The 15,542-nt window shown below is 41.6% G+C and overlaps 1 protein-coding gene across 2 annotated transcripts in view; it reads right to left on the bottom strand.

Moving 5' to 3' along the window:
* The window catches only part of SCFD2 (sec1 family domain containing 2), a 390,385-nt gene extending 377,271 nt beyond the window's left edge, over window positions 1-13,114 (bottom strand). For both annotated transcript variants that reach the window (XM_065914499.1, XM_065914500.1), the window contains exon 1: window positions 12,161-13,114. In XM_065914499.1, coding sequence (XP_065770571.1) covers window positions 12,161-12,998 — 838 coding nt within the window. In that variant the 5' untranslated portion in view covers window positions 12,999-13,114. The remainder of the gene's footprint in view (window positions 1-12,160) is intronic.
* Between the last annotated feature and the right edge of the window lie 2,428 nt (window positions 13,115-15,542).

Raw genomic sequence — 15,542 nt, 5'->3', positions numbered from 1 at the left:
GCTTACTCCTTGGAAGGAAAGTTATGACCAACCTAGACAGCATATTAGAAAGCAGAGACATTACTTTGTCAACAAATATAGGTCTAGTCAAGGCTATGATTTTTCTAGTAGTCATGTATGGATGTGAGAGTTGGACTATAAAGAAAGCTGAGCACTGAAGAATTGATGTTTTTGAACTGTGGTGTTGGAGAAGACTCTTGAGAGTCCCTTGGACTGCAAGGAGATCAAACCAGTCAATCCTAAAGGAAATCAGCCCTGAATATTCATTGGAAGGACTGATGTTGAAGCTGAAACTCCAAATACTTTGGCCACCTGTTGTGAAGAGCTGACTCATTAGAAAAGACCCCGATGCTGGGAAAGATTGAAGGCAGGAGGAGAAGGGGACGACAGAGGATGAGATGGTTGGATGGCATCACCGACTCAATGGACACGAGTTTGTGTGGACTCCGGTAGTTGGTGATGGACAGGGAGGCCTGGCGTGCTGCAGTTCATGGGGTCGCAAAGAGTCGGACACGATGGAGCAACTGAACTGGACTGATTGAGACCTGATGATGTACAGATGTTAACTTCCATACTATACATTTATTATCCACTTAATTCTTAAAACAACCCTAATACATAGGTATTATTATGCTCAATGACACAGCAAAGGATTCAGTTTAAGTAACTTGCTCAAAATTATATACGCTGTAAATTACAGAGGAAGAATTCAAACACAGGAGGCAGATAACCACACTCTTTATTTAAAAAAAAAAGCCCATACAAGTGACTTAAGACAGAACCAGTATGAGTGCTTTGAAGGGGACTTCTGCTGTTAAAGAAAAGAGATTTTATTCCACCAGAAAAATATTCAGTTATCAGGGCTGAAAGGAACCAGATCTTATTTATGTTTTCTATGGTTTATGTTTGTCTCCCCAGCACTCAGACTATAACTTACTCATTAAATACTTGCTGAATGAATGCCTAGTGACTATTAGTGGCCCTGAGACCCACAGGAGAGTCAAAAGTCTCTAAGTGAATCCTCTTTAACCCTGAAAAGGAGATACTAGGTTACCCCACAGCATCATGAATTTCGCTTTCCAGTACTAACCTTCTTAATAATTTAAAAACTTCTCCTCATTACCACAATAACTTTTCCGTGAACTCTTGCCCAAATTCGGAGTCTTGACCCTAAGCTATTCTTATCTGTCATCTGCCATTCTTTGACACATGGTACAAACAAGTTGTCTATGTGTTCTGCCTTTCTTTCTTAACTTCTTTAGCGTCTACAGTCTAGCTGATACTCCTCCTCCCTATGCAAGCACAGGGGACTTTAGCAAGTCTCAATTCATTACACTGTCAGCAAATTAAAACAAAAACTCTCAGCAAATCTAGAAACTTGTCTATAAACTCTTCAATATGAGAAGTCAACATACTTAATTTTCTTTAAGGTTCAGTAGCTAAGAGCTGTTTTCACAGAACCAAACTATTATTTACATCCTTAAAATATTATATACTAACACCCAAAATATCATAGAATATAGTTCCTGACGAATGGTTAATTCTAACCAACTCTCAGTTACTTTGCTGTTGTTTTTCAGCTGCTAAGTCGTGTCCGACCATTTACAATCCCAAGGACTGCAGCACGCCAGGCTTCCCTGTCCTTCACCATCTCCCAGACCTTGCTCACACTCATCCATTGAGTTAATGATGCCATCCAACCATCTCATCCTCTGTTGCCCCCTTCTCCTTTTGCCCTTAATCATTCCCAGCATCCTGGTCTTTTCCAGTAAGTTGGCTCTTCACATCATGTAGCCAAGGTATTAGAGCTTCAGCATCAGTACTTCCAATGAATAGTCAGGGTTGATTTCCTTCAGGATTGACTAGTTTGATCTCCTTGCTGTCCAAGGAACTCTTAAGAGTCTTCTCCAGCACCATAATTTGAAAGCATCAATTCTTTAGCACTCATTTACTTTAGTGGCAGATAATAGGTTAGGTAGTAGAATTCTTCTGGGTTATATGTATGGCAAATTATTCTTATATTTACAGTCTTAGCCTCATGTTGAAGAGGAAAACATACATTTCACAGACATTAAATCACTTTAAAGGCATGTCATTAATTAATAATGGTAATAACTAACATTTTTCCCATCATGTACCAGACATGGACGTGTTAACTTATTTTACCCTGTTATTCTCAATTCACGGATCAAGAAACTGAGACCAATAAGTTGAAACTCACCCAAAGACTTCTGACTTGGAAGGGCAGAGCTAAGGCCACTATGACTGCCACGCATGCCTGTTACACACCCTAGAGAGTGGCAGCAGCTACTGTATATTAAGGATCTGCCTCAATCCCCTCACTCCTTACATATGTGATCCTGTGTAATGTAAATGTGAGCCTGTCACATCACAGCTCAAAACCCTCCAAATTTCCTGTCATATTCAGGTTTTTAATCTAAGTCTTTAGTTTGCCCTACAATGCTTTCCTTCTGCCTATCTCTCCAACTTCATCTCCTCTCACTGCCCTCCTTGCTTGCAGGGCAAACTGAAGGAAGCCACACTGGACTCCTCAAACACATCCAGTATCTTCCCACTTCAGGTCCTTTGCACTTGCCATTCCCTGGGTGTTAACGCATTCGATAGCTGGGTCTTCTGTGTTCTGTACCTGGGTCCTATATGTTCTATATCAAGGCTGTCACACATCCTATTTCCCCTCTCCTGTCATTCTCTGATCAAACGTCACATCCTCAGAGAGGTCTTCCCTAGCTATGCTATCGAAAATGGAAACACAATCCCTTTTTAATCTCTTATCTACTGCATTAGTTATCTATTGAATAAGTAAATGGATGGATGATTTTATATTTTTCCAACAGCACTTTACACTCGTTATTTCCCCCATTTACAAATGAAAAATCCCTCAAAAAGCTCAGTGAGTACCAAAAGGCAGGTAAGTCACTAAGCTAAGCCTTGAATTTATTATACCAGTCTAGATCTAACACTCGCAACCTAGTCGGAGCCTTACATGGCTTCTCAATTGCTCTCATTACCTATGCTGATTTTAAACAATACCCTCTGAACCCTAAAATAAAGATGGTGGTGGTGGTTTAGTCGCTAAGTCGTGTCCAACTCTTACAATTCCATGGACTGTAACCCGCCAGGTTCCTCTGTTCATGGTATTCTCCAGGCAAGAATACTGGAGTGGGTTGCCATTTCCTTCTCCAAGATAAAGATATTGGTTGGTTATTTTGCATTTTGTGGAAAACCAGATGTGGGGAGAAAGAATAAGTAACTTTTTCGAACACTAAAGCAGCACCAGAGTCCAACAACTGTGCTGAGTCTCTGAGGCTGCTAGCTTCCTGAGACCACAAGCACCTCATCTCCACTATCTAGGACAAGAATAGCCTTTCATGTGAGAGAGGTTATGAGCACAGGCTCTGAAGCAAACTGCAAAGGTTCAAACCCCAACTCTTTGACTTACTAGCTGTGTGATCTTGGGTGAGTTCCTTAACTCCTCCATGTCTCTGTTTCCTCATCTGTAAAATGGGGATAATTATAGAAGAATTGTCATAAAAATTAAAGGAATTTATCCCTTGTAGAGCAAGGCGATCAAACCAGTCTATTCTAAAGGAAATCAATCCTGAGTACTCACTGGAAAGACAGATGCTAAAACTAAAGCTCCAATACTTTGGCCACCTGATGGGAACAATGGACTCCCTAGAAAAGACTCCAAAGTTGGGAAAGATTGAGGGCAGGAGGAGAAGGGGGCAACAGAGGATGAGACGGTTGGATGGCATCACTGACTCAATGGACATGAGTCTGAGGAGACTCCTAGAGATAGGGAAGGACAGGGAAGCCTGGCATGCTGCAGTCCATGGGGTCCCAAAGAGTTGGACACAACTGAGCGACTGAGTAACAACGTAATATGTACATATGTAATATGTACAGTGCTGAGAAAAGTAGTATGATCCCAAAGGTTAGCAATTATGAATTGTCTTAAATTTTAAGACTTTAATAAAACAATATATAACCACATCTTGAATGAACCAATAAATCCTAATCCAAGGATTAAGAACCACCCATTGGATTGGGAGTTAATCTTTAACTGGATGGATTTAATTTAAAAGTTTATATGAAACTAAAATTCAAAAGAATTGAACCAAGAAGAAATTTAATTCCCAGAGTTACTGCTCCCTCTTATCTTTTGATCTTGAACTTGTAAATAATCAACAAAGCCCTCTAAGCCCATCTGAAGAGCCAGAAAATACTAGAAAAAAAAGACTCAAATCTCTCTGATATTCGTAAATCACGTCTACCTTTTTAATTGTCCCTTGAAACAAAATCAGAAGCCAGACCAGTCCATAGAAGTTTGTCTTTAAATCCCCTATGCAAACATGTCCGAAGAATACTGCAGACAAGCTTCTGTGTGGTCTAGATGTGGTAAAGGTACACCAGAATCATAGCAACAGACACTGGGGGCCTTCTCAAACAAGGAACACATGTAAATCCATGGCTGATTCATGTCAATGTATGACAAAAACCACTACAATACTGGAAAGTAATTAACCTCCAACTAATAAAAATAAATGGAAAAAAAATACAATTGCAATAACTTCTCAAACAATTACAACAAACTTCCTCTATTTTTCAGCTCAGAGAGCTTATCGACTGCTTCAGGGGAGCAAGGAATGTGTCTATCTTGTTCACCAGTATTCCTCTAGGCCTGAATAACACCTGGCACATAGCAGGCACTCAATACATGTTTACTGAAAAAAAATAAACCAACTATTAGACAAAGTGACATTACTTTCAGCAAAGATGATGACAAAAAGATGAGAAGCTTCTCTATATTTGTAAGCATGACATTAACACTGTGGAGTATTTATGAACTATTGGAGGTTATCTGTGTCAATTTTACACCTAAGAAGAATATATACATATGCATATATATCTTCTAATGGCAAAGTGCCAAGAATAGCACCCAAAATATTCAACAACAAATAACATTTTAATACACTATGTATATAAATTAACATTTAAGCCAACAACTGAAAATGGATTTTCTTTTGGTCACTATATGAAAACCGCTGTCATATGTAATTTAAATTGAAATCCATATCAGATTCAAATCATTCTGATGATTTCCAGTTACTTTTTGATTTTAAAAAATTGTTGGTGCAATCTTCTACATGCTGCAGCTATCCTTAGCTAAACAATGCCCCAATCTAAGCTGCAATTTGATGTAAGAAACTACATCAAAAAAATTCTTGTCACAACAAATTCTTTTCTTTGTAATCTTTATTTTTTATTTATTTGGCTGCCCTAGGTGGCATGTGGGATCCACTTCCCTGACCAGAGATCAAACCCTGCACTAGGGACTCAGAATCCCAGCAACTGGACAAATAGGGAAGTCCACAACAAACTCTTAGTAACAAGTTGTGAGCTCCCCAGCTCCTTTTGCTTGCTGCAGCCAGGACAGATAAATTAAAAAAAAAAAAACTAAGCATGGTGATCGGGTATGTTCCTGGATGTCAGAGCCTCGATCATGGTTGGAAAGCACCTGGGCCAAAAGTAATGCCACCAACTCCACTTACCTTCCCACCCCAGCCAGTTTGGGGCCACCGTGGAGCAAAGGACACGTGTTGCTTCTCCACAATCATCACCACCAGCATGAATTCCTTCTGCGGCCTCAGCACCCTCAGCACCCCCACTTTCTTAGGCCCTATCACTTGCCTCTACCAAGCAACAGTATTAAGTGAGTTGTGGTCTCACAAAGTAGAGAATTTCTCTTTACTTACTAGTACAAACATTTTGGGGTTTCCCAGGTGGTTCAGTGGTAAAGAATCCACCTGCCACTGCAGGAGAGGCAAGAGATGCGGGTTTAATTCCTGGGCTGAGAAGATTCCCTGGAGGAGGACACGGCAACCCATTCCAGTATTCTTGCCTGAAGAATCTTACGGACAGAAGGGCCCGGCGGGCTGCAGTCCATGGATTTGTACAGACTGAAGTGACTGCACACACATGCACAGACATACTTGTCTTTAAAAAACAAGTCTGACAACACAACTGCATACCAGCTGAAAATCAGCCCTAAGAATTATCAATATGAAATTGCAACACTATTGTGAAACATCTTTGACATAAATGAACCAATAAACTGATTATTTGGAAGATAGTTTGGATGATTACCACAAACGCATCCATTAAAAAGACTTTATAAGTTATTAGGACTAGAGTAACAAATTTGTTCCAATTAGAATCTCTCCTCTAAAATCTACCCTCTATCAACCAGCAATAATTTGATCCCTTCTAAAGGAGAGCACTGTCATAATTTAAAAGTGGGATGTAGATGAGTGAAACTTTCTTGGGTACACTATGCCAAAGTCGATAGGTTTCAAACTGGGTTCCACGCCCCAGTAGAGAGGGAAGTATGCTGGGCCCCAGGGACAGCATCATGCCGCCCATTCTGGCTTCCCCTGAGCCCCGCTCCCGCCAGGGCATTGCTACTGCCACCTGCTACCCCAGGCGGATGACCTCGCCCACTCAGGAGGTCTCAGCCAACCCGAGCTCCCTTTCCCAGGCCGGGGATGCTGTCCTCGATGCATGAACGCCACCTGGCCGAGCCCCACCTGGTGCTTTCCAAATGAACTCTTCAGGAGGAAACAGAGTCCTGATCATTTTAAATGTACTTGGCAGAGATCTCAGGAAACTTCCCGGAGGTTCACGCTCATTGCTGTCATCATATTGTGTGTTTCTCTCAGCATGCCATTGAAAATGATACTTTCACGGTTCCTCATAAGCCCTGGACAAAGTAGATTGATTTTTCTTTCTCTTTTTACCTGTTTGTTGCCTTGAATCTACCCAGAGAAACTTTTCTATTTGCTCCCTTTGAATAATGCCCCTTTCAAACTTGAAAGTCTACTGTCTGTAGTATCTCAGTTATTTTTGTGTTTTGTTGTACAGCTTCCCTCAATTTGGTCATCTGTTAACAGTTCTCCATCAACTTAAATCTTTCTTATGAAGGACTGCTGTGAATACTGGTGTCTGCACATTTCTAAAAGGTTCCCAGGTGGACAGTTCTCCTCCACGTCAGTGTAAGTCCAGTTTTTCAATCTTTGGCTAGAGGCAGTTGCTTCTGTTTACCAGGACAGTGCACATTAGGAATGTACTTACCCATTACAGCATTTAATTAGTTGATTTTAATTGCTATTTTGCTTGGCTCTAAAGCCATGCTCTCCCAGTCTTTCGCATGATCTTATGAACCTAAAATGGCTCATATACTATCATGGACCTAAATTGTCAAGTTTTAGAATACTCAGAAAATGCATTCCCTGGTATACTTTGACTTTATTTGTGAATGACTAATGATGCAACTTAGGGATCTCAGAAGTATTTTCTATCACAAAAAATGAGTACATTAACCTCACTTAATATCCAAATAACAGCAACCTTTAATTCACCTGTACATTCATCCAGTCTTTCAATAAATACTTATTGAGAACCTACTATTTTCAAGGCACTCTTCCCACTGCTAGTTAATAAATAATTAAACAAAATGGAGTCCCTCCTCTCAGGAACTTCCATTCAAATGTGAGGAGATAGGCAATAAACAACCAAGGTTTAGACAATGTCTCTAGAAAGTGGTCAGGGAAGGGTTGTCTGAGAAGGAAGTGAGCGAGGAAGCCATGCAGATACCTGAAGGAAGAACATTCCGAGCTGAGCTGCAGGACTTCAAAGGCCCTGAGGATGGGATGCACTTGGCATGTCGAGGAAGCGCGAGGTGGCCAGCGTGCCAAGAAAGCTGTGTGTGACGGGAGATCATTTAGGGTTGAGGTGGGCCAAGTACACACAGGCAGGTCATGTATGCTCTTGAAAAAGATGCTAAGGAACCCAGATTTGATGGAAGGACTGTGAGCAAGCAAATAAAGCATCAGTTTTATGTTCTGATGGGATTACACAAGAAGCTGCATTATCTGTATATCTTCTGCATTTCTTTAATATTTGTATTCACATTATTTTTTAAACTATTTGCATCCTCTACTCTGCTGTGACAAATGATGCTTTGAGACTGACTAAAATGAATCCTGATAATTGAACATTGGATTTGGCAACATGGAGGTCACTGGTGATCTTGACAGAGGAAATTTCTGAGGAGTATTAAGGCGGGTAAAGCCTAAAAGAAGTGAAGCCAAGGGAAAACTGAGCAGAGGATGGTAGAGATAGCAAGAATAGACAAATTTTTTTAAGTTTGCTGTAAAATGGAGCAAAAATGAATCTGAAGTTGCAGGAGCCGGAGGGGTTAAGAAAGGAGATGTTCCATTCTGGGTGCATGCTAATGGGAAAAATCTGGTAGAAAAGACAATTTTTAAAAATTATGATCTAGCAAAGGGGGAGGATATTTGAAAGAAGTCAATCTATGAGAGGAGTGAGAAAGGAAAAGATCTAGTCTGCAAAGGAGGAAAAGTTGGCACTAGACAGTAGCAGAGACAATACATCTCATTTTAATATGAAGGAAGGAGAGAGAAATACGTGGCTGTAGATGTAGAAAGGTTGGTAGATTTGGTGATGGGAAGATACAGAAGCTTCCTGATGGCTCATATTTTCTCAGTGATATAAAAGCAAGAAATCTGAGGGGTAAATATGGGGAGATCGGGAGGCTTGGCAACTTAGGCCTTCCAACTTACCCTTATTTTCTAAATCATTCCTAATAACTTTGCTTTGGGAGCTTTCAGAAGGCAGAAGCTATGCTCTCCTTGTTTTTTTTCTGGATTTAGAAGTTATATATAAGGAAGAGATGCATATTACATAAAAAGTAGTTGCTATGACGCTAGATGGCCAGGACACTAAAGTTTGCCTAACTGGAGTCTTGGGGCAGGGCAGGGAGAGAAGCGATCTTGATTTATGAAACAGTATGTCACTGTGTGGATCATAACAAACTGGAAAATTCTTCAAGAGACGGGAATACCAGACCACCTGACTTGCCTCCTGAGAAATCTGTATGCAGGTCAAGAAGCAATAATTAGAACTGGACATGGAACAACAGACTGATTCCAAACTGGGAAAGGAGTACATCAAGGCTATATACTGTCACCCTGCCTATTTTACTTCTATGCAGAGTACATCCCATGTGAAATGCTGGGCTGGATGAAGCACAAGCTGGAATCAAGATTGCTGGGAGAAATATCAATAATCTCAGACGACACCACACTTATGGCAGAAAGTGAAGAGGAACTGAAGAGTCTCTTGATGAAAGTGAAAGAGGAGAGTGGAAAAGTTGGCTTAAAACTCAACATTCAGAAAACTAAGATCATGGCATCCAGTTCCATCACTTCATGGCAAATAGATGGGGAACAATGAAAATAGTGACAGACTTTATTCTTTGGGCTCCAAAATCACTGCAAATGGTGATTTCAGCCATGAAATTAAAAGATGCTTGCTCCTTGGAAGAAAAGCTATGACCAACCTAGACAGCATATTAAAAGCAGAGACATTACTCTGCCAACAAAGGTCCATCTAGTCAAAGCTATGGTTTTTCCAGTAGTCATGTAAGGATGTGGGAGTTGGACTATAAAGAAAGCTGAGTGCTGAAGAATTGATGCTTCTGAACTGTGGTGTTGGAGAAGATTCTTGAGAGTCCCTTGGACTGCAAGGATATCAAACCAGTCAATCCTAAAGGAAATCAGTCCTGAACATTCTTTGGAAGGACTGATGTTGAAGCTGAAACTCCAATATTTTGGGCACCCATTGTAAAGAACTGACTCACTGGAAAAGACCCTGATGCTGGGAAAGATTGAAGGCAGGAGGAGAACGGAAGATGAGATGGTTGGATGGCATCACTGACTCAATGGACATGAGTGTGAGCAAGCTCTGGGAATTGGTGACGGACAGGGAAGCCTGGCGTGCTGCAGTCCATGGGGTTGTAAAGAGTCAGACACAACATGGCGACTGAACTGAACATTTGAAATGTCACATTTTGGGCAAAAAGAAATTGAAGCACAGGCAGTATACACCATTACTCAAAAACTCAAGAAGCATATACTCATCAGGTGTTTTCAATCTTCTAAGAATTCAAGGGTGTTTTAATGATTACTTTTATTTAAATCACACCTACAGGCTGACACCTGGCTTTTTAAGGCACATAATTAAGCTTACATCTCACTGTTACCATTTAGCCTACTATCTATTTTATAATCTGAAGATGAATCTTATAATCAAAATCTCAAATGCACCTATTATGGGTTTTTTTATTTTATTTTACTTCATTCAACATTTTTGTTAATCTACTGAAGGGAATGCTTACCAAAATCAGTTACCTGATCATTGTCCCTGAACTTGGGTGTGGCCAGCCTGTACTACCAGCAACCATACATTTACCTAATTAGAGAACAATAAAATTGACCTTTGAAAACAAATACAAAGGGCTTCTCTTGTGGCTAGGTGGCAAAGAATCCACCTGCCAATGCAGGAGACAGTGGATTCAATCCCTAATCTGTGAAGATCCCACATGCCACAGAGCAACTAAGTCCATAAGCCACAACTATCAGGCTTGTGTTTTACAGCCAGGGAACCACCAAATACTGAGTCCACGTGCCACAAGCACTGAAGCCTGCAAGTCCTGTGGCTCATGCTGTGAAACAAGAGAAGCCACCACAATGAGAAGACTGAGGACTGCAACTAGAAAGTAGATCCCACTCTCCACAACGAGAGAGGCCCACCCAGTAACAAAGACCCAGGACAGCCAAAAATAATAAAAATAAATTTTAAATTATTTAAAAAAATATTTTAAAAAAGAAAGTAATGCTCATGACAAGTATGAGAAAGTGTTTTTCCTCCACCTTTTTAATGGTGGGCTTCCCAGGTGGCTCAGTGGTAAATAATCTGCCTGCCAAGCAGGAGACTCAGGTTCAAATCCTGGGTCAGGAAGATCCCCTGGAGAAGGAAATGGCAACCCACTCCAGTATTCTTGCCTGGTAAACTCCATGGACAGAGGAACCTGGCAGTCTACAGTCCATGGGGTCGCAAAGAGATGGACATGACTTGTGAACTAAACAACAATATATTAAGGGTACCATTTGTTACTTATGCATATAAATATTATTAAAATTTGGGACTACCCAATCTTCAATAGAACAAGAACTAAGAATAAATCAATGAACACTTGAAAATATTTTCTACAAGTCTACTTAGTCTCATTTTCTGGTGAAATTTAAGTTCAGCCTCATTAACACTCATGTAAAGAGATTTGAAAGTCAAATTTCTGTGATACTTTTCGGTTTTGTTATACAGCTTCCTTCAACTTGGTCATCTGGTAATAGTTCTTCAACAACTTAAAGCCTCCTTATGAAGGATCACTGTGAATACTCATATCTGCACATTTCTAAAGGTTCCCAGGTGCACAGTTCTCCTCCATGTCAGCATAAGTCCGGTTTTTCTTTTTTTTTTTTTTTTTTTTTTTTCGCATTAGCTGAGTTTTAATAGTATAGAACAATATATTTTAAGGAAAACATTATAACAGAAGTAATACGTAAATCAAGACTAGTATAATTACATACTAAAATACAATATGATTTTGAAAAAGAGGACATTATTTGCATTTGAATGGGAAATCTGAAAATCAGAATTGCTTCGAGTGGATATTTTCTGACATCACTTTTAGAATATAACTTGGATCGATTTTGAGTCCGGTTTTTCAATCTTTGGGCTAGATGTAGTTGTTTTTGTTTAACAGGATAGTACACCTTAAGGATGCCTTTATCCATTACAGCATTTAATAAGTTGATTTTAATTGCTATTTGTTTGTCTCTAACCCCCTCTACACCATAAACTGTGAGATCAGGGACTATGTCTATTTAGTTCTTTGTCTCCTTAACCTGACACATAGTCAAAATGTCAGTCCCTCAGTCATGTCTAACTCTTTGGGACCCCATGGACTGTACCCTGCCAGGCTCCTCTCCAGGGATTCTCCAGACAAGAATATTGGAGTGGATAGCCATTTCCTTTTCCAGAGGATCTTCCCAACTCAGGGATCAAACCCACATCTCTTGTGTCTCCAGCACTGCAGGAGGATTCTTTGCCGTCTGAGCCACCCGGGAAGCGGCTGACACATGAAAGAGGTAAATTAATTATAGGTTGAATCATTTTGGAGAGTGGTTATGAAGCCCCCACAGCCACTGCCACTTACCTGTGAGATCCAGCGTCCTGTCCACAAAGACCACCGAGGCCCTGCCTGAGGCCGTCTTCCTCCTGTTCTTGGCAGGAGCAAAACTGGCCAGATCTGCCGCGATGATCCGACTGAGCGAACCTACAGCAAAGCACTCCTCTCGCACCCCTAAATGCTCACACAGGGCACTGAGCCCTGACACCAGGCACCTAATCTGCAGCAGGAGCTCGGGGGTCAGGGCGGCGGCATCCACCTCAGCCAGGCTTCCCAGCCTCCTTCTGTCAGGTCGCGCACTGTTGAGGACATGCACATCCTGGGGTAACAGTGGGAAAAGGGAAGCAAAAGCTGGAGTCAGGGCCAGGTGGGGAGCGACAGGGGCGAGTAACAACGGTATGTGCAGCACCTCGGCTGTGTAGTTCATGTTGCCCATCCACTCACACAGCTTCTCCTCCAGTTGCTCGAACACTGGCTGCTGCCCTTCCAACTCGGCTGCTGCCGCCGCCGGCACGTGATTAGCGGTAAGATGGACTGCGTGGTTCACAGCCGTGACCACCACACAGTACTGGAAGTGACTTCGGCAGATGATGTCCCGCAGGGTCTCCACGATCCGGCCTTTCAGCAGGGAGCTCAACACAAACACTGCCTTGAGCTGCTCGGCTCCGCCACCAACTGCGGCGGGCTCGAACTCGCGCATGTAACACGCAGGGCTTCCCACCGCCTCCAGCAACCGCGAGGACCCGCAGCCCCAGTGCAGGCTTTCCGCGCAGGCGGCGTCCAGGTAGACCACGGCCCGTTTCACTTTGGCCAGCACCTGCTCCCAGGCTTGCTGGGTAAAGGACAGCACGCCGGTAGTGTTCATTGTTGGGAATTCGCAGACTCGGGGTACCGAGTGCAGAACTTCTCGCAGAACTCACAGCTTCCGGGAATTGGGCTCCAAGAGACATTGACAGTCAACACAGTACACGTGGGGCGGCCTCTGACTTGTCCAGTGTGGCGCAAAGTAATGACGCCACGGAGCGTGATTGGCTAGTGAGGAAATCCGTCGCGGAAGAATTGTTAGGGCTGAGATGGAATGGGCGGGGCTCCGAGCCTCCAGGGTGCCAGGGTAGGTTCGTGGAAGTGGGAAGGAGCTGAAGAAATAGCTGAGGAATTTTGTCCTCCCCTTCCTCTCTGTTCAGATTATCCTTCGCTGCTCCTTGAGAAATCTGAGGACTGATAAAACCTAATTTGAAATATGATGTTTTTCATGGACCTGAACACGTCTCTTTAAACGTACAGCCACTTTGCCCAAATTAAGAGCGGCCAGAGAAGATTAAAAACAACCAACTACTGTGAGGTTTTATTGTTTATAGATTACTATCCCATACATTATTGGTCACAAACCTGTAATACACATACCAGTTTCGCTTTCACTTTCTCTACCTTCCTTCCCTCCTCTCATTGGCACTAAACCTTGACCTGCTTCAAAATTCGAGAATCCAACCCTTTCTCCTCGTTCATCCATCTTTGTTCTCACTGCCTTAATCCACCGTCGTCACTCAACTGGACAATAGCAGTGACCTCTCCCATCGTTTCCCCGTTTTCCAGCTCTTCACCCTTTGATTCACTTTTCTTCCTGGTAAACTAAGCTTGTTCAGCCATTTTTCTGCTTAAAACCTCTCCTAGCCCAATTGCCTACAGATCCAGCCAACGCATTATAATGGCACCAGAAACGTTCACAATTTTTCAATTTCTCTCCAGCCACTCCTAGCTTAGAACATTAAATGCCTGCACAATGAAGTCAACAGATTGAGCCCAGATTGCATTATAGGTTCAGTTTGTTCAATCACTATTTATTAAGCACTTATTGTGATCACTCTGCTAGGTTCCAAAACAGGAGCTAATAAGATATATTACATGATCCATGAAAAATATACACCTCTGCTAAGTACTTGCCATATCATGGAGTAAGTTTTAAGATAGTTGTTTTCCTTAACATATCTGTTCTACTAGATGGGGCACTAGAAGCTTGGCTTCCCCAGCACTAGAAAATAACAGGTATTAAATAAATGTTGAATAAATGTTTGTTGAATTCATATCAGTATAATAAATAGTACATTCAACCAACTTTTAATGCATATGTACAATATTCCATACATTGTGTTGGGCACTGAAGATATAGATAGAAGCGATCCACAGCGTTGCCTTCAAAATAACCTGAAGTAAAAGGACTCAAAATAACCTGAAGTAAAAGGTTTGGCGAAAGTTTTACTTTCGTTTTAGGTGCAAAGGATTCATTAACAAAAGAAACCACTTATTAAACACAAAATAAACAATTTTTAATATTTAAGAGTTAATATTTAACTTAATTTCAATATAGAATCATTAAAAGAAAAGAAATAGAAGCAATAGAGAGAGTAATGTCATAAACATCACCAAGTTGGGTCAAAACCTGCATCCCGACTTGAACAGCACTGGGAAGTCCTGAGTAACAGCAATCTGGAGTCCCATTAGGGGAAAGGGTCCTGGGCAGTGCGTCCACTCCATGGTTGAGACTTCAGATTGCAGTTTGGGGGGTGGAGGCGGGCTCCCATTTATAATCCCAGGCTGAAAACTAATATCATCATCAGTTGCAGGCGCTACTTGAGCCCCAGGGGCTCAAGAAATTCTAACCCTAACCCTTTCTTATCTAAGTTGCTGCTGGACTTGCTGGTGACAGCTGGTGTGCTTGCAGGCAGACTCATAGTCCAGGCAGGGTGCAGGCAGGTCGAAAGCTGGTCAGAGGCCTGTTGTCCTGCTTTCTGAAGGTGAACAAGACTTTTCCCTAACACACACAAGCAAATGCAATAAAACATTACAGAAGCATTTTTTTTTAAAGTTTGAGCTATAAAGCGGGAAAAATAAATTCTAAGCAAAGGAAAAAGGGAAGTGGTCAGAAGAAGTTTCATACAGGACATAAGTTTTTATTTGTCTTCAAAGAAAACCAGGTGTTAACCAGGCGTACAGGATGAGGAGGGCACTCCTGGCAGCCCAAGCAAAGAAGGAAGCATAAACAAAGCTACAGAATTAGGAAAACTTACAGTATGTTCTTTGGAGCTACAAATGGTTTACTGTGGCTTGAGTGTCTTCTTTAAAGAGAGGCCCATGAAGAAATAGAAGCTAGGATATAGAAAAGAATGGACTATATTAGAGTGAGTCTTATTTCCATATTCTAAATAGTAGCAGCCAATGGGGAGCTATTAAAGTACAATCTTCTCTTGGTAACCCTATGCTAGAAGTTTGGTTCCAGTACAGCCCCCCCCCCCACAACATCTTACAAATAACAAAATCCCATATGCTCATCTCTTATATAAAATGGTGCAATATTTGCATACAACCTATGTACTGTGCACTTTAAATCAGGTTTAGGTTACTTGAAATGTCT

The sequence above is a fragment of the Muntiacus reevesi genome, chromosome 22, assembly GCF_963930625.1.
Source record: "Muntiacus reevesi chromosome 22, mMunRee1.1, whole genome shotgun sequence".
Classification (NCBI taxonomy): Eukaryota; Metazoa; Chordata; class Mammalia; order Artiodactyla; family Cervidae; genus Muntiacus; species Muntiacus reevesi.
This window is presented reverse-complemented; position numbering and strand designations above follow the sequence as displayed.